Source organism: Vicugna pacos, chromosome 18, assembly GCF_048564905.1.
Source record: "Vicugna pacos chromosome 18, VicPac4, whole genome shotgun sequence".
NCBI lineage: Eukaryota > Metazoa > Chordata > Mammalia > Artiodactyla > Camelidae > Vicugna > Vicugna pacos.
Window position 1 is genome coordinate 34,678,666 of NC_133004.1, and position 27,098 is coordinate 34,705,763.

Consider the following 27,098-nt stretch of genomic DNA (forward strand, 5'->3'; position numbering starts at 1 on the left):
AAAAAAAAAAGTAAACTGCAGTCCAATATCCCTCATGAATATAGATGCAAAAATTCTAAACAAATTCTTGGCAAATCCAAACAATATATAATGAGAACAAACAAATGGAGTTCATCCCAAGAATGATGGGCTGGTTTAACATTTGAAAATAAACCATTGCAACTTATAACAAAATCCAACATTTATTCCTGAAAAATAATTTCAGAAAACTAGGAACAGAAGGTAACCTGATACAGGGCATCTATGTTTTCCCCTAATATTAGGAACAAGATGACTGTGTTCACGCTCACCATTCTGTTCAACATTGTACTGGATGTTCTGGCCACAATAAGGTAATAAAAAGAAATAAAAGGCATCCTTTTTGGAAAGAAAAAAAAAAGTTTGAAAACTAACACTATCAGATCTCAAGGCTTATTGTAAAGCTACAGTAATTAAGACAGTGTGTCATTGGCAAGAAAGTAGACAAAAGTTCATTGGAATAGAATAAGAAGTTCAGAAATACATCTACAGTTATATGGACAATTGATTTTCAACAGAAATGCAAAGGCAGTTCCATGGAGAAAGGCTGGTATAGTCTATTCAATAAATACTGCTGTAACAATTGAATATCCATATGTAAAAAGGAACTTAAATCCATGCATTTTATCATATGCAGAATTAACTCAAAATCAATCAAAGACGTAAATGCAAAACCTAAAATTATAACATTTTGAGAAGAAAACATAGGAGAAAACCTTTACAACCTGTTTTCTTTTTCAGTGTAACAAGGTATGATTTACATACAAAACCCTGTGCATATTTAATATATACAGTCTGATGAGTTTGGACATATGTATACATCCATATACCCATATGGATACACCATCATCACAATTGGGATTATAAACATATCCATCTCTTCCAAGAATTTCCTTGTGTCCCTTTGCTTTGTTTTGGTGTGTGTGTGTGGTAAGAACACTTAATATGAGATTTATGCTCTTAAATTTTTTTTTTAAGTCACTACGCTGTAGCTATAGGGGCTATGTTGTACAGTGGGTCTCTGGAACTTACTCGTCTTGTGTAACTGTAAATTTATACCCACTGAACAGCAACTCCCTATTCCCACCCCCACCCCCCACTGCCCTCTGCCCCTGGCAACTGCCAATCTATGTTTTGCTTCTGTAAATTTGACTGTTTTAGATACCTCATAAAAGGGGAATCAAATGTCCATCAACAGATGAATGGATAAAGAAAATGCGATATATACACACAATGGAATATTATTCAGCCTTATAAAAGAAGGAAGTCCTACCGTGTGCAACAACATGGCTGGACATCGAAGACATTATGCTAAATGAAATAAGCCAGTCACAGAAGCAAAATTTTATTAAATACCAAAAGCATGATCCATACAAGTACAAACTGATAAATTAGAATTCATCAAAATTTTAAAAATTTGTCTATAAGTTACTGTTAAGAGAATGAAAAGGCAACATAGAGAAACATACTTGTGGAAGAAGATATTTCCAAAACATATGTGTTAAAAAGATCTTATATCTAGAATATGTAAAGAACTTTCAAAACCCAATAATAAGGAAACAAACAGCTCATTAAAATGAGTAAAATATATGAGCACACACTTCACTAAGAACTCGTATGTGTGGCAGATAAGCTTGTGAGTCAAAGATCAGTACGTCAGTCTTTAGGGACATGCAAATTAAAACTGTAATATGCCCCCTTGTAATTTATTATTGTAATTAGATTATTTGCAAATGTTGATTTTATTTTCGGTACCAGTTTTTTATGATGCACTCACAATCCATCCCTACACACTGGGGTGTCAGGACAGTGTACTGATTTGGGGGGGAGTCGGTGAGCAGTCATCTGAAGATGGGGAACAGGCACCCTCGTGAGGCTCTGAGATGTCGAGGGCCTCCCCTGGGCTTGCTACCTTCATTAAAATCAATCTGCCCAGAAGGGCCAGGCTGCGCTTGTCATGTCTGGATTACAGATGTCCCAGAGTTGTACCATCATCATTCATACGTTCATTCATCTCCTGCCTGTTTTGTTCCAGGCATTGTGCAAGGCCCTGAGGAGGATCTAAAGATGAATACCACATGATCCCTGTCTTAATGGAGCTTAGAAACTAATGGGTAAGGTAAGGATGTAAGAAAAGTGTTATGTGAATTCAGCTGGAGCAGGGAGATTGCCCACAGGAGAATTTGGAGACGGGGGCAAGTTGTCTTGGGAGGAACCAGTAGACACTGAGATGTCTCCTGGCCAGGTGATAAAAAGCAGAGAAGGTGGTGGCCTCTAGCGACATCAGTTAGGTCTCCTGTAACTCTCCTGTGAGCTGCGAACTCTCCTCCCTGGCCTCCATCCCTGACTCTGCTTCTCTTAATACAGTCCTGCCCCCTTCCGATCTCCACTCAACAGGGCCCTTCTCTTCCACAGTCTTAGAATAGGCACCTTTTCTTTCGAGCACTTATTCCAACTGTAATTTCACATTTCTGCGTGCACTTATTGAGTTGCTTTCTCCCCACAACAGAACATCTTCTCCAGCAGGGGACTGCCCCTGCATGATTTGCTAACCTCCACCTCCCGCACCTAGTATGGTGTCGGGCATACGGTTAAGTGCTTAGTATCTTTGTGTGGAATGAATGAATTAATAGTTTGAAGAGAAGCTGGAAAGCAGGCCCCCAGGGTGCTGGCGGGCTCCGGCTGAGCCGTGACGTGGGCGCATCCTGCAGAATTGCACTCTCTGTGGTGGAGGGTGGGGGGGTACTCAGAGATCTCGATCAGGAAGTGACTCCCAGCCCTCCGCTTCGCCCGAGGGCTAGGCTTTGCCAGCCGAGGTCCAGAATCCCCAGGGCTCTCAAGCATCTCCACAGTAGACGCTCCTTTTCCGTGTCCTTCCTGTCTCTCTGCGGGAGCCGGGCTTGACCAGTTTTCAGATATTCTTGGGCATTCTGTGCAGGGGATACGTGCCGTGAAACTCATTTCCTTGAATTCAGGAAAATCGGCATGAACAGCGTGAAAAATAAAGCACTCCAGAGTAGAGGAACAAACACAGTTACGCATTTGGAAGATCTGCGTTTGCGTCTTTGCCTTGGCTACTTTCCAGCTCTGTGATCTTCACGTGGAAAGTGGGGTGAAAGGATCTTTGCTCAACTCTTTATGAAAGGTTTAAATGGGATAAGATCAACAAATTACTCAGGATGAAGACTAGCATGTGTTAAAACCCTGGTAATTGGTAGTGCAGCCAGAATTGCCACTGCAAATTAGGGAGCGGGTTGGATTCCCCAGGTTTAAACAAGTCGAGGAAGAATTTCTGGAATAAACATCCCTTGAGGCATGTCCTGAAGTCAGCACAGGAATAATCCAGATGAACAAGTCGGAGAAGAACGTTTCATGTTCAGGGAACAGTGAGGCTCGGGCAGAGTCAAGGATGGAAGAGGCCAGTGTATTCGGGGGTCTGCATGGGCCGGAGTGCTGGGTGCCCGTGCAGAGGTGGCAGCGGGCGGGCTGGTGAAGGCTCGGTGCACGCAGGGCTGTGGGTGTCCTTCCCAGGGGCTGGGCTTTGTCCTTGAAGGAAGCGAGGTGTCACTGTAGGGTTGTAAACTCGGCAGGCCCGCCTTTTAAGACATTTCCCTGAGAGAAATGCCTAACGGAGGCCTTCACAGCCCATCCACAGAGTTAAGAAAAACATCTATATCTTGGAAATAAGTTAAAGAAAGGACAACATCTTCTTTCGACATCACACAGGGGTATTGCTGTACAGGCCCCCAAGCATCATTTAATTACAGGGGAATGTACCTTTGTGTGAGTCCCTGTTCATCATCAGCTGAAAACCCAGATATTGGGGAGTTACATATTAACATGATGTTTTGTTTTGTTTTGCTGTTCCTAGTGGAAATGCAATTGATTTTTGCCTGGTAGGAAAGATAAATCCAAATGTTAAAGTCTTTATTGAACTATCAGGACGTTAACCAGTTTTGGGTCTAACCTAACAACTTTATTCTTTTTTCAAAAACCTGTGAATACCCAGTTCCTCAAATGCTTTTTGAGTCGGCTTTACCCAGTGCTCTGATCTCCTCATTAATAAGTTACATAAATCTTTGATGTGTTTTCATTCTGTATTTGCGTGAGAACCATGTTAACTCTTTGAAAGTCGTACTTTGACGCTGATGATGCTGCCAGAAATCCCTGTGAAAGTGTGAGTGGTGACAGGACTGGAAAGGCTGGAGCCGTGTTCTGTCTTAGTTGTGGGATGCCCCGCTGAGGGGGGGCTAGAGGGCACCTGAGATCACTGGGAAGGGTACTTTGGGGATTGGCAGGGAGGACTGTGACTCAGGCGGGTCCCCCGGGGCCTCGGCAGCTTTGGTCGATGGTGACGAGTAGCGAGCACGGGCATGGGGAGCTGGCTCAGCTCAGCATGGGTGCAGGGGCTTGGCTGGGGCCGGCATGGGCTCTGGCCCAGCAGGTGGGACGGGCCGGAGGATTCCCCGCAGCAGGTGATATCAAAGTCAGACCTGTAGCAGCACCCCTAGGCCGTGTGGGGACCAGGCAGTAATGCAGGAAGCCTGCCTGGCCCTCCAGTAGGCCCACAGCCCTTGCATGACGCATGACCTGGTTGGGGGAACCAGCCCCACCTCCCAGCGTGCCCACAGACAGCCCCGTCACAGCAGAAGTGTGCATGGCTATATTTTTTCCTAGGAGTTTTATGGTCTCAGGTCTTACATTTAAGTAATTAACCCACTTTGAATTTATTTTTGTGTATGGTTTAAGTAGTCCAGTTTGATTCTTTTGCATGTAGCTGTCTGGTTTTCCCATCACCATTTATTGAAGAGGCCGTATTTTTTCCATTGTCTATTCTTGCCTCCTTGTCTCCTGACCATACAACTGTGGGTTTATTTCTAGGCTCTCTGTTCTGTTCCTGTGATCTATGAGTCTGGTTTTTTTGTTTGTTTTTTTTTTTTGCCAGTACCATAGTGTTTTGACTACTGTACTTTGTAGTATAGTTTGAAATTGGGAAGGGTGACATCAGTCTTAGCAGTATTTTTTGGATACGTTTCCTAAGGCAGGGGAAACAAAAGCAAAAATAAAAAAATGGGACTACATAAAACTGAAAAGCTTTTGTATGGCAAAGGATAGTATCAACAAAATGAAAAGGCAGCTACTGAATGGGAGAAGATATTTGCAAACAATAAATCTGATAAAAGATTAATATGTAAAGTATACAAAGAACTCATACAATTCAGCATCAAAAAAAACAGACAATATAGTTAAAAGTGGGCAGAGGATCTGAATAGACATTTTTCCCAAAGACATGCAGGTGGCCAACATATGACACATGAAACACATGAGAAAATGCTTAACATCACTAATCATCAAGGAAATGCACATCAAAGCCACAGTGAGATACCGCCTCACACATGTCAGGATGACTGTTACCAAAAAGACAAGAACTAACAAGTGTTGGCGAGGATGTGGAGAGGAGAGAACCCTCGTGCACTGTTGGTGGGAGTGTAAAACGGCATAGCCACTGTGTGAAACAATATGGAGATTCCTCAAAAGATTAAAAATAGAGCTGCCATATGATCCAGTAATTTCACTGCTGGGTATTTACCCCAAGAAAACAAAAACACTAATTAGAAAAGATATATGCACCTGCCACGTTCATTGCAGCATTATTTACAATAGCTAAAATATGGAAGCAACCTAAGTGTCCATTGATAGATAAATGGATAAAGAAGATGTGGTATATATGCACAATGGAATATTACACAGTCATACGTAAATGAAATCTTGCCATTTATGACAACATGGATGGATATCGAAGGTATTATGAAATAAAAGTCAGATAGAGAAAGACAAATACCATATGATCTTGCTTACATGTGGAATCTAAAAAAAAACAAACGCATGAATATGACAAAACAAACAGACTCATAGATACAGAGAACAAATAGATGGTTGCTAGATGGGAGAGGGTGGAGAGGTGAAATAGATGAAGGGAATTAAGAGGTAGATATGATACAAAAAGTGTAAGCAACAAAAGAAAAAATAGATAAATTGGATTTCATCAAAATTTAAAACTTTCGTGCATCAAAGAACAACATCAAGTAAATGAAAAGACAACCTACAGAATGGGAGAAAATATTGACAAGTCATATGTATGATAAGGATTCGGAATATATAAAGAACTCTTACAATTCAACAACAACAAACAAACCTGAAATGGGCAAAGGATTTGAATAGACATTTCTTCAAAGAAGACACACAAATGGCCAACAAGCACATGAAGACGTGCTCAGCATCACCAGTCACTAAAGAAATGCATATCAAACCCCAGTGAGACTGGCTTCACAGCCACAATGATGACTATTAAGAAAAAAAGAAGGTAAATGTTGGTGAGAATGTGGAGAATTTGCAGCTTCTGTACCCTGCTGGTGGGAATGTAAAGTGGTTCAGCCACCGTAGAAAACACTGGCGATTCCTCAAAAAGTTAAATATAGAGCTACCACATGACCGAATTCCACTCGTAGATCTATACCCCGAAGCAGTGAAAACAAGTGCTCAAATCCTTGTACCTGAGTGTTTATAGCAGCACTATTTACCGGGACCAAAAGGTAGAAACAAGCCAAACGTCCATCAGTGGATGAATGGGTGAGCAAATTGTGGTGTATACATACAATGAAGCATTGTTTGGTTATAGAAGGGAATCAGGTTGTGAAACTTCACACAACAGCGTAGATGAACCTTAAACCTTATGCTGAGTGAAAGACCAGACACGAAAGGTCACATGTTATGCAATTACATTTATACGAAACATCCAGAATCGGCAAATCCATAGAGACAGAGCACAGACAGTGGTTGTCATGGGCTAGGGGCGAGAAGGAAGGGGAAGTAACAGGTACAGGGTTTCCTTTTGTGGTGTTGAAAACAGTTTGCAACTAGATAGAGGTGGTGGTTGCAGAACATCGTGGATGTATTAAACGCTACTGAATTCTTCAGTTTAAAAAGGTTGGTTTTATGTTGTATGAATGTTATCTCAACAAAATATATTTAAAAAAGAAAGATCAGAGTAAGCCAGTCCCATAGCCGGGGACTCTCCCCGGGGTGTGTTGCTGGGTAGGGGTGGGGCACGAAGTCCAGCTCGGATTTGAGTAGCAAGTTAACCAGGGGCAGATCCAGAGGGAGGCGCACCCCGACCCAGGCGCCGCGGTGGGTGGGGGGAGCTCTGCAGGGGCTCCTCGGGTCAGCCCTGCTGATTCTGTGGCTCCTCAGGAGTTAATCTGCTGCTCTGGAGGTTTTGTCAGGCTCTCTCCAGCTCCTCCTCCACCTGCCTGGCCGGCCCGAGGAGTCTGGCCAGGCTCCCGGGAGCTCGTGGCTCGCTTCTCCTCCTTGCAGCCCGAGCAGCCGGCCTCGCCGGGGTCTGGCACGCCTTCAGTGGGCTACAAGGGGCCGGGCTGGGGCCAGCTCTGGACTGGGGCTCCCTGACTTTGCAGACACTGCAAATCCATCTTCTTAGTGCAGCTCGTGGGATTGGGGCCACTTTGGCAGCTCCAGGAAAAGGGACCAAGACCTCCTCCAGGAACACAGGTCAGTGAGAGGGTCTGTGAGCTCTGGGGCCTCACCAGGGGAATCGAGTGGCTCTGACACATCTGAGGTGTGTGACCTGCACTGGTCTTCTTATCCTAGACCCACAGGAGGGCTTGTAGCTGCTGTCTGCGGGTGAGAGTGGGGGATATTTCACAGACATGCTGCTGGTTAACTTCTGCTTGATCTTCAGAGCTCAACACAGACGTCACCTTTCTCTGTGTCCTCAAAGCATCCTGCACTTCCTACATATACTATACTGTATTGTATGTACCACACACACCGCTTCCAGGGGTCCTCTTACCTCCACGTCAGTGACCTTATAGGTGTCTTGGGTGCCTGATGTTGACCTCAAGGAAGGCTAGTCCCTTCTCTCTGCCAGGCAAGTACCTGTTCACTCCTGTGTGCACGCGCACAAACACACGACATAAAGGAAAGTCTAATCTGTTCTCCAATCCGGGTCTCTGTGATAGAACCTAAACTACACAGAACCGGGGTGGACATGGGCCGAGGGGTGGACATGGTGGCCTTAAAGTGCAAAGCTCCAACCCCCGCGTCATAACAAGCATGAGTCTCCCTGCCGGGACCTGTAGGTGGAGGTCCTCTTGTTTGACCAGATCCCCCACCTGGGCCTGGTTCTCATCCTCATTCCTCTCTGCTTTTGCTTTCCTCCTTCCCTGGGTGGGGGCTGTTCCCTGGGCTGGGAATGTCCCAGCTCCTCGTCAGTTATTACAGTCCCCATTCATTTTACTTGCTGCTCAGAGTGAGGTGGAAACTCGGAGCCTGGAAGTCAGACAAGGGAAGGGAGAGGACCCTGCCCTCTGGGTGGAGGCTTGCTTTTTCTTTCTGTTCCTCTATGATCATTCCAAACTATTTTAAACAACAAATCACTTATACTGTAGGTGTGACTCTCTTGCCCACAGACTTCAGTGATCTACATACAAGATTCATGTCTTCCTGCTAGCATAATTTTTGGACTTTATTATGCTGGAAGAGTGTCTGTCTCTTTCCCAACCTTGACTGTGACATTACAAAACCCTCTCCTATTGGTTTGGCCTTGGAGAACTCTGTTTTCAATTCCTGTTTCTTATTTCCCCTGGCTGCAGCAATTAGGCATGAGGGGTGGGTGGGAAGCTGTTAATCTCAGTGCAAATAGACACAGACCAGGCCTTAAAACTCAAGTTCGGGGTTGGGAGCAGCCAGGCCGCTGGCAGACACACGGGATCGCTGCTGCAGCCTCCCATTGAGGTGAGTAAGACACAGCCCCTAGGCGCAAACTCCCGTATGTGTTTGGAAGCAGGCAGGCCATCGGGCATTTAAAATGTGGTGTCGGAAGTCTGAAAGGGAAGTGCATGATGCTTTGAGAGCACAGAGAATGGGAGCCTAACCTTGTACATGAAGGAAAACTTCCTGGATGAGGTGATGTCTGAGTTAAGCCGTGAAGAGCAAATCAAAGTTATCCAGGAGTGTATCCATCTGTGCCCTGATCCCCAGACTCCCTCCTCTCTTTCACCTTCTGGAGACACCAGAGAGGCATCTGAGGTGCCTGCCTGTGCTTTGTGCGGGGTAGTTTGGTTTGATAGGCTTCTGAAGCGTTAGCTGGACCGAGGTACCAGTGGTTATTTCTCTTGGACCCTAGGTAGATGTGGAGACCTCAAGAGGGACTGGAGGTTCTTGGAAAGCCTTGGGGTTGCCATATGTGGTATCACTCCTGACTTCTGTCCAGGAGGTTCTCAGATACGGGATGAGTCCCAGTTTGGGATGAAGGATGTTGGTGGTTCCCATCCACAGCACCTTTGCTATGTGATGACATCCATCCCACGGACTAGACCTTAGGAATCCAAGCGGGAGCCGTAAGCCATCCTAGCGGTGACTGCGCCTCCTGTGGCTGAGGAAGGGAGCTGGGGATGCCGCTCAAACTCTACTTGAGTGATGTACTTCCCAGTGCTGGAGTCAGCCGTGCCGGCCGCGTTATTACCTGGGGCGGCTGCAGTTGGAGAGTCTGGAGTGGGCTTTGCTCTGCCAGATTCAGTGAACAATCTGAGACGGGCTTAGCAGCGCCAAGAAAGATTTAGCCTCAGGCCTTGGTGGACCTTGGCCACATGAAACGGAGGACAAGGTGGAAAAGCCGGGAACATGTGGGATCAGCGTGGAGGGAGGGGCTGGCAGTGGGATGCCCTTGGGGTGGATGTGCCCAGTACTGCTGTTTGGACGCTGTTATAATACGAATTTGAGGGACGGACTCTTTATTCTTCTTATCACTGTTGAAGGGGCTTGTGGTCTAGGTGGGCTGGGGGATGATATCATACAAAACAGGGACGGTGGGTTTGTTTTTTTTTAATTTATTTTGCAAAGTAGTATTATTCCAGCTCTGCCCTGGCTTTTAGCTGTGTCGCCGAGTCCGGTCGTGTGCAGCACCCAATAAAGACACACCTAGCTCTTCCTGGCTACACAGAGACGCGACAGAACCCGACGTGACCAGTTCTCTGTCCTTTGAGTCAAATCACGTTTCCAGTGTTCCACGGCCTCTCTCTCACAGTCGAAGGGGGACCCCAGGAGCATTTGCCCCTTCAACAGCCACCCTGGGGAGTGGGGGGTGGGGGCAGACTGCTGTGACCAGCAGTGAGGTGGGGACTCAGCAAGAGATCAGATTTGTCCCCTTCCCGACCAGTTTGCACTCAGCAGCCTCAGGCCTTCCACGTTTCCCCCTTTAAACTTGTGGTGACCCTCCACTCTGATCCTCCAGTGAGCATCCTCGGATTCTTGGAGTCCTCTGAGTTTCTGGAAGAAATGGCTCCAAGGCAGTCTTTTACCTCCTGAAACTGTGCTAGTTCTTAAACCTGAGAAGGCAAATGAGGGGGGTCCAGTCTCGGCCTCCAAGGGCAGCCTGCCCAAGCCGACGCTGAGCCCTGTGGCCCAGCTTCTGCCCCCCGAGTGGCTCAGCATGTGGGGCACAGCAGGCTGGGTCCTCCAGGAGAGGCTCAGAGCCTGGTCACCTTAGGGCCAGGTCATGGTTTATAAAGAAGTGGGCAGTGGAGAAGGAAGCTTTTTGCCAGGCTCTCACTGGCCGTCAATGGAAATAAATTTTCATGGAGGTGACCCTTGGATGGTAGCATCTGAGAAGTCCCCCTCCCTGGGCTTTCTAACTTTCAATGAAGAGCATGCATTAGTTGTGTAAGAAGTTGCCTGGAACTTAAAAAGGACTGTGGCCAGGGAAACCTCAGAGAGGACTATGACGAGCGGCTGGGCTGGAGTGAGCCACATGGGGGGGTCTTTGGGTTCAGGGAGGGGAGTGGGTGCTTTGGGCATCGGGGCGGCCCCTAGCCCATCCCTGCTCGAGGTTCCTTGCATGGCTCCCATCTCTTGGCCGGAAAATATCCCGGTGGCAGGGCTGGCTGGTGCCCAGCATCTCAGGGCTTGACTGCAGCCCTCTCTCCGCAGTGGGTTTTCTGTGTATGGAGCCAGGATCCTGGGATGGTGGCTGTCACTCTGCTTTACTTCATCTGGCCTCAGCTTGTGGTTGTAAACATGGGCTTGTCTGACTGGTTTGTTTTCTTAGAAGCCAGTGGTCTTACTGTGGAGTTTGGCGTCTCGTTCGGCTATGAGATAAGGAGAGGAAGTTGGGTCTTTGAGCGTCAGTAGATGGCCTTGCCAAGTGACAGCAGTGTGATTTAGGGAAATGACACTGCCACTCACATCTGCTGATGCCCCAGGTCAGGTGGACGGAGCAGACTATCCATCCAGCTGTGAGCCACTTGTCACCTGCAGGAAATCTTCCCCGGGAACCCAGTGTCTGCCCGGCTGCGCCTCTGTGTCTGGACTTAGCCGGGCCCCTGAGGTCCAGAGCCCGCATGTTCCAGGAACACACTTCACTAACAACTTCTCATGTGCCCAGTTCATGCTTGGATCTGTCGTGCCCTCTCTAAGGTGCTGTGTGGCACAGGTGTGCCACCCCCTCAGCCCAGGGAGTGGGATAGACAGAGGGGAGGAGGAGGAGGAGGGCACGGAGAGGGAGGAATCAGGGTGGCTGGAGGGAACAACAGGGCGTGGCTTCTGCTGTTTGCAAATCCCCTGAGCCCTTGAACTTGGGCTCATGGAAGACAAAGCTCTGTGCCCTGCTGTGGGGGATGCAGGCAGGCAGAACAACACCTGCACCAAATCCACAGCCATCAGGTCGGTGTGGCCACAGAGGCTGCCCGTGATTTGTCAGAGAACAGGGCAGAAGAGCTGATCAAGAAGTTAGATCTGGGACTCAAGACGCAACTTTAACCAGGACCTTGCATTTATTCAGTTCATCCTGTGGGGTCGCAAAACTCTCATGGGGCAGTGAGCGCAGGGATTTTTATCTCCACTTTAACCTTTTTACCTTCGTGGGAGAAGGCTGTATGTTAGTGCTTGGACTCTGGCGCTTTCGTGAGCTGGTGGCTCTGAATCTTGCCTGCCCCCGTGCCGTGCGCAGGAAGCCATGCCATGTTGGAACGCTTTTCCTTTAAGTTGGGACCCTGTACATTTCCCTTGATTTAGCAACTCACAGGCAAGCCAAGAGGAGCAGTTGCCTCCGGGAGGCCTCTCGTCCTTGCGTTGGGTGGGTCGAGCCTACTTCTGCGGGCAGGGACACAGTGGAACAAGTTGAGAAAATTGACTAATGTGCGAAATACGAGAAAATTACTAAATCATTACTTGTGGTTTATTCTAACAAATACAAACTATTTACTTATTGAGCAGACCATTCCTTGATTGTAGGCCATTAGTGGCTCCCAGATTGTTGACATTTTATTCGAACTTCACAGGCATGAGTTTTGCAAAGTGTGCATTTTACGCCGGGGAGCTAAGCTCATTTAGCTTGTTAATGTGGGACTCTATCTGGTCCATCTTAACCACGATTTGTTGGGGGACCACCCTGTACCAGGCACTAAGGACAGGAGGGGGGCGGACATCTGTTGCTGCCCTTATGGAGTGGGAGACCATCACGTGGGAGGGAAAATGGCTGTAGTGTGGTGATTGCTACCGGGGAGGTAGGTACCCCTGGCTGCTGGCAATGGGAGGAAAGGTGGCCCTTGGTGGAAGGTTTCCTGGAGAAGGTGACCTCAGAGTAGGGCCTTGATGGATAAGTAGGAGTTCACCAGGGCAGCAAGCAAGGACATTCCAGGCTGGGGGATCAGCAGTGCTAAAGCCCAGAGATGTGCGAGGCTGGCTTCTTCTGGAGTCGCAAGTGGTTTCATGAGGCCAGAGCTGACTGATGTGCATTAGGAGGGGACCTGGGAGGCGATGAAAGGGCATGAAAGTGCCCGCAGCTTACAAAGAGCCTTTTGGGTGGATTCAGGCGTTTGATTTTACCCTGAACACCACGGGTAGCCGATGTTTTGTATTTTAGAAGCATCGCTGCCGTTGTGCTCCAGTTGCTGCAAACCCTTGTTCACGTTTCCTGCAGTGCTTACTTGGGTTGTACCACAGGTTCCTTAGATATTTCCTATTGATAGAGGATCGTTTACAAAGGTGCATCTCACCACGTCCCGATCCAGTTTAGCCCCGTAGTAGCAGCTTTCTCTGTCCCGTATCCTGAAGCCCTCAGGTCTCACGGGTGCCCCCTGCTTACGTCTCCCTCTGACCACGAACCAGTCTCTCCGCTTGGTCAGTGCTGGCATCAGCCATGCCTGGTGCTTGGTGCCTTAGAGCCTGTCCTGTCTGTCAGTCACTCCCCCATCCCATCAAGACACCTGCTTGTCTGCTGGGTCCCACCCCAGGAGCCTTCCCCAGGTCCCACTGAGGAAGTCAGCCCCCGCGAGGAGCGCTGGCAGTTGCCCTGTGCTTTTCTTGTTCTTTGCCCACATTCCCCTTTGCAGTTGTTTGATGTTTATCTTTCTCGAGCTCCTGAACTCCCCAAAGGCTGGGCTTCATCTCCCGTGTCTGCTACCGTATTTCCCGTGCCTGGCACTATTTGTGAATGGACGGAAGCAGGGAGAGTCATTTAGAAATTTCTTGTAGGAGATCAGCTGAGAGAGAAAGGGGCTTGAGCGAAGCCAGCGGCAGTGGGAATGGAGGAGGGGATGGCGTAGGACTATGCCTCTAGGGTAGCACACGTTGACCAGACTGGACGTGGCACCCTGAGAGTGGGCAGAGGTCAAAGTGATGTCACAGACCACAGAAACATATTACCCCCTGTCTCCACATTCTTACCCCTGCCCGTAGAAGAGGAACAATTTTGTCTTGCTCTCTGTTCTCAGATCAGACCTCCAGGGGGATGAAATAAGAGATGAATTAAGACTCTCCAATTCCTTGATAGTCAGCACGGTCCAGGTTCCAAAATATTGGTGAAACATACAAAGATTTACCTAAAGCACCTAACATAGCTGAGCAGTAAGCAGAACGATCAGGTGTAAGTTACCCCAAGTCCTTCCCTGCGGGGCTGGCGTTCTGTTCAGTTCTCCTGAGGTTGACTTCCCAAGCTGCACCTTAAGACTCTTTTGGTTTGAATCCAGTAGATTTAAAATTAGACCGGGAGTGTAGTTTTTCTCTTTTTGCTCTCTGCAAACTTGGTGTAATAAATGACAAAATATGTAACATACGGATGTGCCCATGGGCTCCAACATGAGGAATGATCTTAAAACTTGACTCTCTCCCTCGTAATTTCTTTTAACCTGCAAATGTTAACATTTATTTCCCAAACATGTGGTATGTGCCAGAATGTTCAGATTCTGACTTGATCATGACTATCAGAACACTCCAAGTTGGGATCTCCAAGGAAAATTCTCGTCCAGTCAGGGAAACAAAACCACAGTAGATATTTCAAACAGATGGTATTTAACACAGAGGATTAGTTACACAGGAACTAGGAAGCTGAAACAGTCCAAGAATTAATCATTGCAAGAACAGCTACCATCTCTAGGGCTGGGGAAAGAGAGAGAAGTGTGTCTTATCTGGCTTAAGAGGGGCCGTACTGGGCAGGGACTCAGACGCCTGAGGGAGGCATCAATCCAGCAGGACTATCATGGCCGAGGGATAGGGGATGAAGTGTCGATGGCTGGTGTTCTGACCTCCTGGGAACATGGCCCGGCTTCTGCTGGCACCTCTGTGAGGCGGGCAGAGCCGGTGCTGGACCTCAGAAGGGGTGCAGTGAGGCTGGTCTCAACAGTGGCAAAGGAAGCTGGGGGCAAGAGCCATCCCTCTGCGCTTTCTCCCTCCCGGCCTTCCCATCCCCCTCGAGTCCTCCTTTGACTGAACCTACCGGGAGCCAGCGGGCAGGGGTCCCTGGAAAGAGTGGTCTGAGAGCCGAGGCCCAGCAGGGCAGCGTGTCTGCAGTTGGCCTCTGCTGAGGCGCCAGGGTGAATAACCAGATTCACAGAAGCAGATCTGGGGACAGGCCAATTCTGGGGTGCCACAAAGTCCCGCTCCTTGCAGAGTGAGGCTCCTGGGGTTGTGTTCTGAAAAGCTCATCTTGCAGAAGTCAGACCACGTTAAGCTCCTGCAGACAGGAGTGAGGAGGGGAGATATCCCCATTTGTCAGTTACTGGAGAAGAGGCAGGTCATCATTTGGGCGAAAGGGGTACCAACGGTGGACCTCCTCTCGGGCCACGGTCCCTTCGGTTTGGATTTGAGAGGTCAGGATCATTGCGAGGGCGCTTCCTGGTGGTGGCTGCCTGGGATGACCTTCCCTCCCGAGGGCCCCCAGCGGCAGAGCTGAGTCAGCCCCTGTCCTTGCCCCGGGGCCTCGCTTCCTGTCACTCTCTGGGCCCATAGACCTTTGTTCTGAGGAACTATGGAGACAGCTGAGGAAAGACCTGACCTGTGGCGTTAGGGGGCTCTGGGGCCCACAAGGCCACTGCGGTGGTAGCTCTGGTCCCATGGGGAGAGTGCTCTGGGGTCCCCGAGCAAAGGGTGTCACGGCCACCGTTCCTCCCACGGGAGCGGTCTCTTGTTGCCAGTCTCAAAAATGTGAGGCTTGATTTTATCAATGAAAACCGGGAAAGGGATCCCAAGGATTTGGTAGTAGAAGTGGGACTTGGAATCCCCTTCCCCCCAGACACTTGTCGCGTGGTTTTCCTCGGGTGCGTCTCTGCTGCTTTAGCCCTCTCGACCCCAGAGCCCACCTTCCTGGGAGACGCCCCGAGGTGCCAGAGGGCTCGGGGCTGAGTCTGTGTGGACACTCTTCATGCCAGGAACACATCTCCCACCTCACCTCCTGCCCCCATCTCCCCGATTCCCTCGCTCCCTCTCTTTCAAGGCAAGAGAAGATGCCATATGCAGGTCTCCCTGGAAGATGGAGGCAGGAAATCACACGGAGCTGACATCTAAGTGGATGATAGCAGATTCTTCGCCAGGGAGGTTTCTATGGCCCATGGGCTGGAGGGCGCTGGCATCTGAGGGGGAGAGGACAGTGCTGAGTCGGGGTGAAGTGGGCGTAGAGAGAGATTTGCAGGGAAGGTGGGGAGAGACTATAACTGTCAGTGAGTTTGCCTGAGGCTCCGCTGGAACTGGAAGTGCTCTCCTGACCTTTGCCCCCTGAGCTGGCTGTGTGCAGGATCTGTCGCTCAGAGGAGAGGCGGCAGTCAGGGAGGGCACGTCCCCCCACCTTCATCCCTCATTGCCTCCATGGCCCTTGGAGATTATCCTGCATAGTGTTTCTCTAGGTTTTTTTTTTTTTTTCCAGTAGTTGCCCTCTGCAGTGGGCTGACCCTGTCGGCCGAGAAGATTTGGTCCGGCTTGGTGTTCGGACAATGAAACACGCTTTGCTTCCTCTCTGAAGAGCACCGCTGGCTCAGTTCAACACTGCCATTTCGCGAAGGAGAAAATCCAGGCTCAGGATGGGAGAGGGTCGCCGCTGTGCTGGTAGCAGAGCTGGGCAGGATCTGGAGTTCAGCCCCCATCCCACAGCTCAGCTCCCCCGACCCCGGGCACCCCTCGGCACTCACTCCAAGGCTAGGCTCTGAGTCTGCTGAGCCCCATTTGGCCAGATTTCTTTTGAGCGCTTGCTAGGGGAAATGGTATTAAAAATATCGCAGAAGACACTGCTGTATTGGCTGAAGAAGTATCACAGAAGGAAAATCAACTCCTTTGTAAGGATGCCAAGCCCGGGACAGGCTAGTATGAGAGTGAGGCAGTGAGGTCTTACCCAAGATGGGGCTTCACAGATAGGCAGCAGGAGCAGGTGGGAAGAGGGTGCGTGGCCAGGGGTCTGTGGGGGTCACGATCTGGAATTGAAAGTATCCCTGACACAGAGCCCTGCTCCCGGGAAGGCAGCCAGAGAGGCGGGGGCTCCTCCCGTGTACCTGGCTCCCTTCTAGCTACACTCTGTGTCACAGCTATTTCCCGTATCGATCTACCTGTCAAATACAGGTGTATGGACTGGGCATCTGGCTGCAGGTCATGTTTCTTTGTATTTGGGAGTGTCTGGATGATGGGCAGGTGTGTGTGTGTGTGTGTGTGTATACATGGGCATGCATGTATGTGTCCATGGACAGATATGTGTGTACCTAGGCAGGTGTGTTTGTGTGTGTGTGTGTGTACGGGGCAGAGGCAGATGTGTGTGCATGCGTGCAGCCGTCACTCAGCAGCACTCTCAAGACAGGAGCACACAGCAGAGACCACACCGCCCGCCTGGCCAGGGTACTGTCCTTCCAGCCCCACGTCTGGAGAGGGTGTTCCTGGGGTCACCTGCACGCAAGGAGCCCAGCCCTTCTCCCCGGCCTCGGAGCCAATGTGCAGGACGTTGCACTCCCTTGACTGGGCAGCGCCTAGGTCCACAGCCCTGTGGTTCTGATTCAAACCATGTAGCCCAAGACCCCCCTGGGGTTACCGGCTGCCCTTTTCCACCTTCATGGCTCCATCTCCTTGCTGAAGAGAGAGGTCTGCAGGAAGCTGCCCCAGCAGCCGGGAGCAGCGGCCGGAGCAGCAGCAAAGGCAGCAGCAGGAACAACACCGGCACCCTCCGAATTGGGACTCTAGCCCTTTAAATCTGCTCAGTTACCAAAAAAGAAGAGGCATCAGACCCTGTTAATTAAAGCTCGCCCTGGTCCATCATTCTGAGGAGCTGCAGTGCTCCGCTCCTTCCTGATGGCTTAGAGATTCTCCTTAACTCCCAGCCATGGATCTTGGAGAATTTCCCCCGAGATCAGCAGGAGGTATGATCCTTGTCGATGGCACTCTGGGGCTTGTGTGGCTCTAAATCAATAACACAACTGACTGCATGGACGCTGCCTGGCCCCCCTTTCCTTCCTGCTTCCCCCGCTGCCTCCTCTCCAATTTCCCAGCTTGTGTTCAGTTGAGACAAATCAAGTTTTCATGGGTTTCGGAGGAAGGGGAGGGGTCGGGGGGTCTGGAGGGAGCTCCCGGTGTATTTGTTTTGGCCCTGGCTTCACCTAGCTGCCAGAGTGGCTTGGAGGGGCCGGGGAAACGTGTTCCTTCAAGCTCGGGCTCCTGCGAGACCATTTCCTCCCGGCTGGGTCCCCTCCCTCAGGTTAGCATTGAAAGGGCAGAACCCTGACTTGACTTGCTTCTTAAATCAGTGACCTGCCTCTCGGTCAGTCTGGAGATGGCCATGCGGCCGTTCCCCTATGTTATTGGAAAACTCATTTCATACAACTTTCTCTGTGTAAATTGTCCCGGCAGGAACACCGGTGCGGCGCCGCCGGTCTCCCCCACCCTTTACTTTGAATGCTGCTAGATTCAAACGCCTGCTGTAGGATTTCAGGAATTCATAACCCTTTCCTTGTGCCTTTTGAGGAAACTCACTCCTAGCCGAGTCGAAGGTTCTGTGGCAAAGAGTTGTTTTTCTTCAGGAATCGGCTCTAGCCTGGCAGAGAGAGGGAGGAGATTGATCTTCTTGTTCATTGCATTTTGTAAATTGTACTCGGGCCCAGAGAACATCTATCTGCAAATCCTTCATTGATTTGTTTTCGCCCCCACAGCATCCTTCTGGGTGATATGCGCTTCTCGAGTCCTACCCGAAGGAAAGGTTTCCTCTTAATCAGCTTGACACAACTTCGCAGATGTCCCTGAAAGCCAGGCCCTGGCAGAGGGAGCCATTTTCATCGTCCTGAGGAACAATCCCCAGGAGACCGAAACGCCGGTCCATGGGCTTTGAGAGGTTTCCCAGGGCTTGCAACCCCCCAGCCCTGGGAAGGTACTTGGGAGGCAAGGCACTCTTACTGATGTTTCCAGGGGCTTTGAAACACTGTGGATGATTCACATTGCTTCTCTAGTCTGGAGAGGGATCTGAGCCAAAACCTAGCTCACGGGCGTGGGGATTTCCCCCCAAAGTTGTCGCCTGCGGAGTCCTGAGCTGTTTACATGAGCCTTAGTTATAACGCGTGCAGCTAAATCCTTTCCAGTCCCCCCCGCAAAGGAGGTGGGGACTTTCTCTGGGAGAGTGTTGCGGAAGTCAGCATCTCTGCCTCTCAGAAACCAGGGGTGCACCGTGATTCGTCTTCTCAGGATCATAAAACTCTCAGCCATGGCAGAAACACTGTGGTGAGGAGAGACTGTTCACAGCCGACAAATGAAGTGCTTGGTGGAATTCCTAATCACTGTGCCCATCAGTGGATTCGGGTCATAATTTGGAGATTCTGAGGGAGGCACCCGGGGAGAGATGTTCCCCGCAAACTGAGAGGCTAGTGGAAGCAGGAAGAGGGCGGCGCCCCACAGGATTCTGGGGGAGGCCCATGGGAGGGACTCTGTGGGTTTGGTACCCTCCCTGGCTTTGCTTGCAGCTGGTCCGTGAGTGGCATCCTTGAGGGCGAGGCTCTCTCCTGGAGTTTGGAGCAGGTGGGACTGTGGCCCAGGCAAGCTGGGTGACTTCCCTGAGCTCACAGACAGAGGGTCCACCCTGGGCGCTTCTCACACAGCGAGGGGCCCCTCCTCCTCCCCTCTCCCTCCACCCCCTCGGGGCCTCATGGTCACAGGCCCTCTGCTTCTCTAGACCCTGTTGCCCAAGAGTCAACACCCTTCTTCCTCCACTTGCTAGAGGCAGCCAGGAGAACCTGGGCTTCACAGAACCCCTCCCCGGGCAGGGAGAGGCCTGGGTTGGGTGTCTCTGTGTCCTCAGATTGGCGGGCCCCATTCACAGTAAGTAAATAAGTAGATTGTTCCTTGGTGTCAATTCTCCTTTTCAACTTAATGGTACGTATGTGTGTGTGTGTTACATTGGATGGGCTTTCAAGGAGCTATAAACAGATGCCAATGGACTTTGTTTAGACCTGGCAACTCTACAGCTCTGTGGTCCGCGGGCGTTCACTGAATGGCCTTGGTGGGCCCTCACTTCCCCAGGGTGGTGGAGAGGAAAGGACGGGGCCTTCGGGGAATGACAGAGCTTTGTTGGAGTCTCGGCTCCACCATTCACTACCGTGTGGCCTGGGCTAGTTACCTAATGTCACTGAGCCTCAGTTTCTGCGTCTGTGACACAGTCAAGTTGTCAGGGTGAAAGGGAGTCATTTTGCTCCAGTCTGGGAACACAGCAGGTACAAGAGACACCGTCCTCTCCTTCCGGTGAAGGCAGCCGCCCTCAGTGAAGCAAACCAGCCATAACACGAAGGGTGGAAGTATTTAAATAGCTCCAGTGGCTCCTTCACTGACCACTGGCCCGTGCCGTCTCTGAGGGCAGGGATGACCTCGTCCCGGTCATTACCGCACTCCCAGTGGCTCGCACGGGGCCTGGCAGGGCGGTGAAGCTACATGAAAGTTTATTGAATGAATACAAGATGGTCTGTGGCCATGTCACCTTCAACATAGGTGACATTTAATGGCTAAGTGAAACCACTGCCCACTCAGTTTACTTCAGAGATGCAGCTGAGCCAGACACATCAAAGGGCCCCAGGACTGTAATAAACTGGGACGGAAATGTGTCCTCTTGTGGGGAAATCTGAGCCGTATTTTAAGGCACCTCCTGCACCGGGCCCTGCAGCGGGAGCCCGGGGACCCCAGGCATGTTCTGGGAGCCACTCTGCCTGCCGAGTGTCACGATGGCCTCCGCCTCCCCTCACTGTGGGCTGCTCCCACGCTGTCGCTCTTTGACAAAGAGGCTGTGTCACTCTGGGGTGTAGGACAGGTCAATCAAAAGATCAGTCAGTTAACCAGCAAGTTGATCCGGGGTTAGACAGTGCCTGTTGGGGGAGGGTCACGGATTTAATGCATATTTATCACAGACAATAGAAATAGCAATAGTAGTGATAATTGTCAGAACTAACACCGCCACCTCCCGCATTCACCGCGGGCGTCAGCCCCAGAGTCACAGCACCTCTGCTCGCAAGGGGTGGGGCAGACAGGTGAACAGAGCGTGTCCGTGCAGACGGTACAGGCTGGGAGGGGCGGGAGCCCGGCGGACGTGGAGCACAGCGCTGGGACCTACCCTAACCTGGGCTCAGATCACTTATTCGGTTGACCTCCAAAACGAGCCCCAGAGAGGTGGCTTTGGAAGAGCATTCTGGGCAGAGGGGGTGCACAGGCCGGAGGGGACGAGCCACTTGGGAGGGTGGCGGGGAATTCCATCCGGCTGTGTTCCGGAGGGCAATGTAGAGGGAGAGGAGGCCGGAGAGGTGGGCACGGGCTGGATCCGAAAGGGCCTCGGGGCCCGCAAAGGAGGGGGGATGGAAAGAGAATCACTTGGGAAGATGGGAATGCCACAAGTATGTACTGAGCACGAAGCGTAGACACCAAGCTGCGTGCCGGGCGCTGAGGTTACAGCAGTGAACAAGCCGGGCAGAAACTCCTGCTCGTGTGAAACTTTCATCCAGCACGGCAGACAAAAAATAAGCCACAGAAAGGTAAATAGTAAATTGTACGAAACACGTCGTGGAGAGAAACAGAGCAGAGAAGGAGGCTGGGGGGCCAGGACAGTGACAGGCCTGGGTGCGCGCAATCCCGAACGGGATGGGGACAAGGAGGTTGGCTGGGAAAGATGCTCGTGGAGGCGTCTTAAGAGGTTTGGCTTGTACTTTGAGTGAGATGGAAGTTTGCGCTGGTTTCTGAGCAGAGGAGAGATTTAAAAATGATTCTTCTAACTACTGTGTTGGGGAATGATTCTAGGTGATGGGAGGTGATTAGGGAATCCCAGTGAGAGGGGACAGTGGCTGGACGAGGGGTAGCAGTGGACGTGTGCAAAGTGCTGGGATTCTGGTTTTGTTTTGTTTTTTTTTAAGGATGGAGGCAGTGAGATTTGCTGATGACTTGGGTAGTTGTGTGAGAGAGAGATGAGTCAAGGATGACTCAAGCTTCTTTGGCCTCCAGTGGGGACAACTGTGGGTGGAACAGGTTTGGGAGAAGATCAGGAGTTGGTATTTCTTACGCTAACTTTGAGACGTCTGTTGAGTATCTGGGCAGAGACGCTGAGTGGGCAGTCCTGAGACTGCCCAGGAGAGATCTGGGCTGGATGCAGCCTTGGGAGCCATGCGTACAGATGGTATTTAAAGCTGTGTCAGATGAGATCATCAGGAGATGGATGATGGGTAGAGAGGACTAAGGACTGAAGGCTGAGGCATTACAACCATTTATAGGTTAAAGAGAGGAGGTGAAACCAGTCAAGGAGAGTGAAGAAGAGATGTCTCTCCCGTTTAAGACACTTTCTCCCCTTCGTGTCTTCCGTCTCGTCTCCTGTCCTGGGAGCAAGGCTCAGAGATCACCCTCCCCATCTGCAATTTGTCCTTTTCTCTTGGCTTCTTCCCAGTATCCTCAGAGACCCATTCAGGTTTCCTTCATCTTAAAAAGAACCCTTTCTTGACTCCTAAGGTCTCCATTTCCTTTTGGCCTCTTTTTCTCTTTTCCTTTACAGATAGATTTTTCTTTCTTTCAGTGTTACTTGAACAGCTACTATGTGCCAGGCATGAGGGACGCAGAGGAAAAAAAAATAGGCTTTGTCCACTTGAAAGAGTATCTATTTACTTCTGCGTTGTCTACTTCCATAAAGCATTTTGGATAGCATTTTGGTTGTGTATATATATTGAAATGTAAAATATATAATTATAAACTAAGGAGAAAACATCTGTGCCAAGGAAAACGCAATTTACAATAGAAGAACAAGATCAGAAAAAAAATAGAATGCACAAATAATGGTCAAAGGGTTGTATAAGAAGATATAATGGAGACTCCAATCTGATCAGAACTTCTGGTCAGAAAAAGGAAAGTGGGAATTCCTGAAAATATTTACTGAAGTACAATACACACCCTAGAAGTTCCCCTATCATTAATTATATGGCTCCATACAATTTTACTAATGGAACATGCTATGTCACCAGTGCCCTGATCAAGATCCAGGACATGAGTCACACCCCAGAACCCCCTTTCTCCCGAGGGACTGACATGATCAATTTGACCGTTCCCAACTTTTTGGGAATTGCTTCTTGAGTTTCATTGTTCATGAGATGATGTGCTAGTTCTTTAAGGACAGTAACATTTTTCTGGCATTTAGTTCTAAAAGAATATTTTCCTCTGGAGTTTCATTTAAGGGACACAGAAAATCTGGTAGACTCTACCTTGTCTATTTCCATAACTTACTTTGGATAGTATGACATGTATGTGTGTCTGTAATGGAACATCAAATATAAAAATTTAAACTAAGGAGGAAAAAGTCAAAGAGTGGCAGTTATTTAGCATCAGAAGGTAGACCCCGGAGAGGATGGGAAGTTAAATGCCAGAGAGAAAGATCAAGGTAGGAGCTGGGGAGCGGCCCTCGGATTTGGAGACCAGGGGGTGCCCAGTGCAGTCTCCTGGAGCACTGAGGCGGAAGCCAGATTGAGGGAGGCCGAGGAAGGAACTGGAGCTGGGAAGTGATGCATTTAAGTGGGGACCGCTGTTTCAGGAAGGTCCATTCTGATGGTAAAGAGAGAGAGGGTGGCAGGCAGAGGGAGTGGACAAACCTCAGGATGCGTTTTGTTTAGTTCTCAATAGAAGGGGAGAGACTTAATCATGTTCTTGGTGAAATAGATGGTCACGAGATAGAGGAAAGAGATAAAGGGGAGAGAAAAGAAAATTAAAGAAGCAAGGACCTGGATAAATTCTTGCGGTGTGCGCATGTACATGAGCACACACACACACACTCTCAGTGTAACTTGCTTTCTCCCTCTTTAACTTTCCTGGCCATGGACCCCTGTCCTCCACACTGTTCTCCTTTGTTTTGAAGCTAAGATGCCCTTGACCGCCACACACCCGTGCGGGGGCCTCTAGGATGTGCTCCACTCCGGCCCCTCCCTAACGAGAGGGGCCCTGTGTGACACCTGCTGGCGTCCCTGCAGCCATCTGCCCCAGAACTTCAGGGCTGCGGGAGGCCCTAGCGTGTGTCCAGCCTGTGTCCTTATTTTCCAGATGAGGAGACTGAGGCCTGGGTTTTCCTGGCCAGGCAGAGAGCAGCGGCAGAGCTCACCCCCAGACTTCGGGACCGCTTGATCAGAGGGTCAGTGGGCATTTCCAGAACTCCCCCTCTTGAGCTCTCAAACTTGACTGTTTCTCCAGTTCCAGCATGCTTGAAAATCCCCTGGAGGGTTTGTTGAGACACCGACTTCTGGGCCCCACCCCTGGAATGGCAGGTTCAGTATGACTGAGGTGGGGTTGAGAGTTTGCCTTCCCAGGTGATGCAGAGGCTCGTGGTCTGGGGCCACACTTTGAGATCACTGCTGGGGGTGGGGTGGGGCCGGATCTGGCTCCCAGGAGGTTTTCCTTTGGGCTGGTCTCCTTTCCCTCAGTCAGGCCTGAATGAGGTGCAGGTGACCAGCTGCCAGCCCGAAGAAGATGAGCCATTCCACCTTCTCACCAAAAGATCCCAGGAATGCAGTGGGGCAGGCTGTGCTCCGAGACTAATCCCAGCAGAGTCAGGCTGTCCTTAAACCCAGCGCATCCCTCCACACGTCCTTCTACGGGGGACAGAACCACAGAACCGCTGCTGGGACCCGGGTGGGGACTCAGAGATCACACTCCCCTTCCAGCAACGCTGAGAGCTGCTTCCCCTCCCCGATTCCCAGGGGAAGGAGGAACCCATCGCTGGGTGTGACCCAAGGTTTTTCCTCAGCGTATTCCATTATCTTGGCTCTCAGAGCATATGTCAAGTGAATTCTGTGTCTCTGGCAGGTTATTACGCACTGAATTAGTGTGGTGAAATAAAAACTATAATAAAGCTGTACCAGACTCTTAAATTGTTAAAATTTATTATAAAACGTGCATAGTTATTAACTGATTTTTGCCTGTGTGCATTTGCCGGCGCCCAGAGCCAAAGAAGATGAAAAGTGACTCTGTCAAAGGGAGGCTTGGCTCCTGGAATTCTCCAGAGAGTCCTGCCGGGGCAGCAAATTCACAGGTCCGCGGAGAGCACTCAGGTCTGCGGAGAGCCCTGCTGGCTGCTGCCTCTCCCAGCCGCTGCCCGGGGCTCTCCGGGGCTGCAAGTCCCCATCCCACGGGAGAGCGGCCCGTCTGTCCCCTTCAGGGAGGTCCCAGGTCGGCCGAGGAGGGGCCTCATGTCTCGCCAGCGTGCTTCCACTCAGGAGGCCTGGGGTCCTCCCCTCTCTGATCCTGGGATCGAATGTTCGAGCTCAGAAAGCTGCTGCCCATGGCCTTTCACCATGTTTTCTTCTACCGTATCTGCAGGCCTGTATCCCATTCTGCCTTTTGAGAACCAAACAAAGGTGCCAGATTTTCCCCTGCTCAGCTATGGATGTTTCCCGGTGGTTCCATCACCAGGGAGCTGGTCACTGGCCAGTGGGTCTCCAGTGGGTCTCCCAAGCATCCTCCAAAAATGAGACTGGGGCATTTTCCCTGCTGCTCAGTTCTGTAGGAAGTGGGGGGATGATGCATCCTCTGTTGCAGAGAGAAATACTCTCTCGAGACCTCAGGATGGAGGGGGGAGGGGAGGGGAGAGGCAGGGGGAGATCCATGACTTCCCATGTGCATTTTGAACCAAGTCCCAAGTTGTTGTCTCCAAACCCCAAAGAGGTGCTTTTAAGCCGATGGCAGCATCCTCGTTGGGTTTTTAGTCCAGGGTTCTTATTGCCACCTTGAGACTAGTTAGATTGTAAACTCACCTGAACCGGGAGACACTTCTACCTGAAAAAAAGTAAGAAAGAAGAGCTCAGAATGTTCCCCAAATGCCAAGACTGAGAGTTTCCTTGTGTCTTTGCCACTGTGCCTTGGAGTTGCCCTCGGGGTCTCCTCAACCCACTGGTACCCTGTGGATTTCCACTCATAACATACCAGAAACCACAGGCACCATCATGGAGCCCTGGGGGAGTTGGGCCCTGAGCTTAGGGGGCTCCCAGCCTCGCCGTGATCTGTGTGGTCCATGGTGAGTTGAAAAGCCCAGGCCAGCAGGGGAGATCTTGGTTTCCCAGTCCCTGCGGGAGAGGTTTCTTCCAGCCTGCTTCTACTCTGTCCCTGTGTGTTAGCATAGCTGAAGCCTTAGCATCAGAGTTCACGTCGCACTAGGAGCTGGGGAGAGCCGGTGACTAGTTCCTGCTTTCTTGTGGATGTGCTGCTCCTGAGGGGACCCTGGTTAGGCCATTTTTCTGACCCTGGGTCACTAAGACCGCCACTTGTGTGGGAAGCTGTGGGGAGAATGACCAATGTTTTAGACTGTTGATGCAGATGGCTTTCTCCCTTCTCGTCACTGATTTGGAGGAAAATGAAATTATACCAGCAGAAATGTAAGGCACCTAACCTCCTGTGATCCTCCCTCCCCTTTCCTCTGCCCCGTTGGAGCCTAAGGGTAGTCCATGGGCCGTGTCGGGGAGGTAACACATATTTTGATGCAGACAGAGTGATGGGTTTATTCCTTTCCCACCTCCTCTTGGCATGGTTGAGCCGTATACCCAGACGATAACAAGATTACATGAATATGTAACAACGTGAAACCTAGTTAGTTCATCCGCATTGTCTCTTTGGCCAGGCAGAGTGATTTCCTGGTTTTAGAAGACAGTGAAATTGCTGATGTGAGAGCTGGTGCCTGCTGAAGTCGGTCATAAAGTGGCCAACTTAAGAGAGCCAGAGCGCACTGCAGAAACCCCACGTTTAGGATCCATTTATATCTCCTCTACCTTGTTCCAGGAAGGAGGAAGGCGGTCTGCAAAGATGCATATCCAACCGCAAGACGTAATTAAATGAAAAAAATAAGTGGACAAAGAAAACAAGACAGGGGGAAAACAAGACAGGAAAAGCAAGAGTGGAGCCAGGAATGAGGTGAGGACCCAAAATTCATGACATCAGAGCCTGTGCATTGGGTAGAGGTGGAACTCTGGGGCAGCCCTGAGCTTCCTCTCAGCCAACACGGAGACGGAAGCAGTCCCTTATTAAAGACCCAGCGTCCGTGCAATAAAAGCTAACCAACTGCTCAAAAAAGGCCCAGCGATTCCTATTACCGGATACAGAGAGAAATCTTCCCTGTGGGTCCTTGGAAAGAGGACACAGTTATAATGCGACCGTGCAGTGTCTCGAGCGGCCTCACTGCCATACGGCAAGGAGTTTACCAGGGCTGCCTCTTGGAACGATCCTCAAGGCAGGGGGGTGGTTCGGGAGACAGAGCTGCCCCAAAACACTCTCTGAAGGTCTGCCTC

General features: G+C 50.3%; 2 protein-coding genes across 7 annotated transcripts in view; both read left to right on the plus strand.

Annotated features, from left to right (window-relative positions):
• Positions 1–26,706, plus strand: part of LOC102537787 (S-adenosyl-L-methionine-dependent tRNA 4-demethylwyosine synthase TYW1) — a 195,572-nt gene extending 168,866 nt beyond the window's left edge. The window contains exons 16-17 of the transcript XR_012061233.1: positions 2,054–2,137; positions 26,593–26,706. The gene's annotated coding sequence lies outside the window, so the exon portion shown is untranslated. The remainder of the gene's footprint in view (positions 1–2,053; positions 2,138–26,592) is intronic.
• The window catches only part of CALN1 (calneuron 1), a 435,337-nt gene that overhangs the window by 59,139 nt on the left and 349,100 nt on the right, over positions 1–27,098 (plus strand). For 2 of the 6 annotated variants that reach the window (XM_072943070.1, XM_072943071.1), the window contains exon 2: positions 2,054–2,137. The exons of 1 other annotated variant lie outside the window; for it this stretch is intronic. Coding sequence is in view for 1 of the 5 variants with exons in the window: in XM_072943067.1 (XP_072799168.1) it covers positions 26,720–26,724 (5 nt within the window). In the remaining 4 variants the exon portion in view is untranslated. Of the gene's footprint in view, positions 1–2,053; positions 2,138–26,668; positions 26,725–27,098 lie in introns of those variants that run through there. 3 more of the 6 variants (XM_072943073.1, XM_072943072.1, XM_072943067.1) reach the window with 2 other exon arrangements.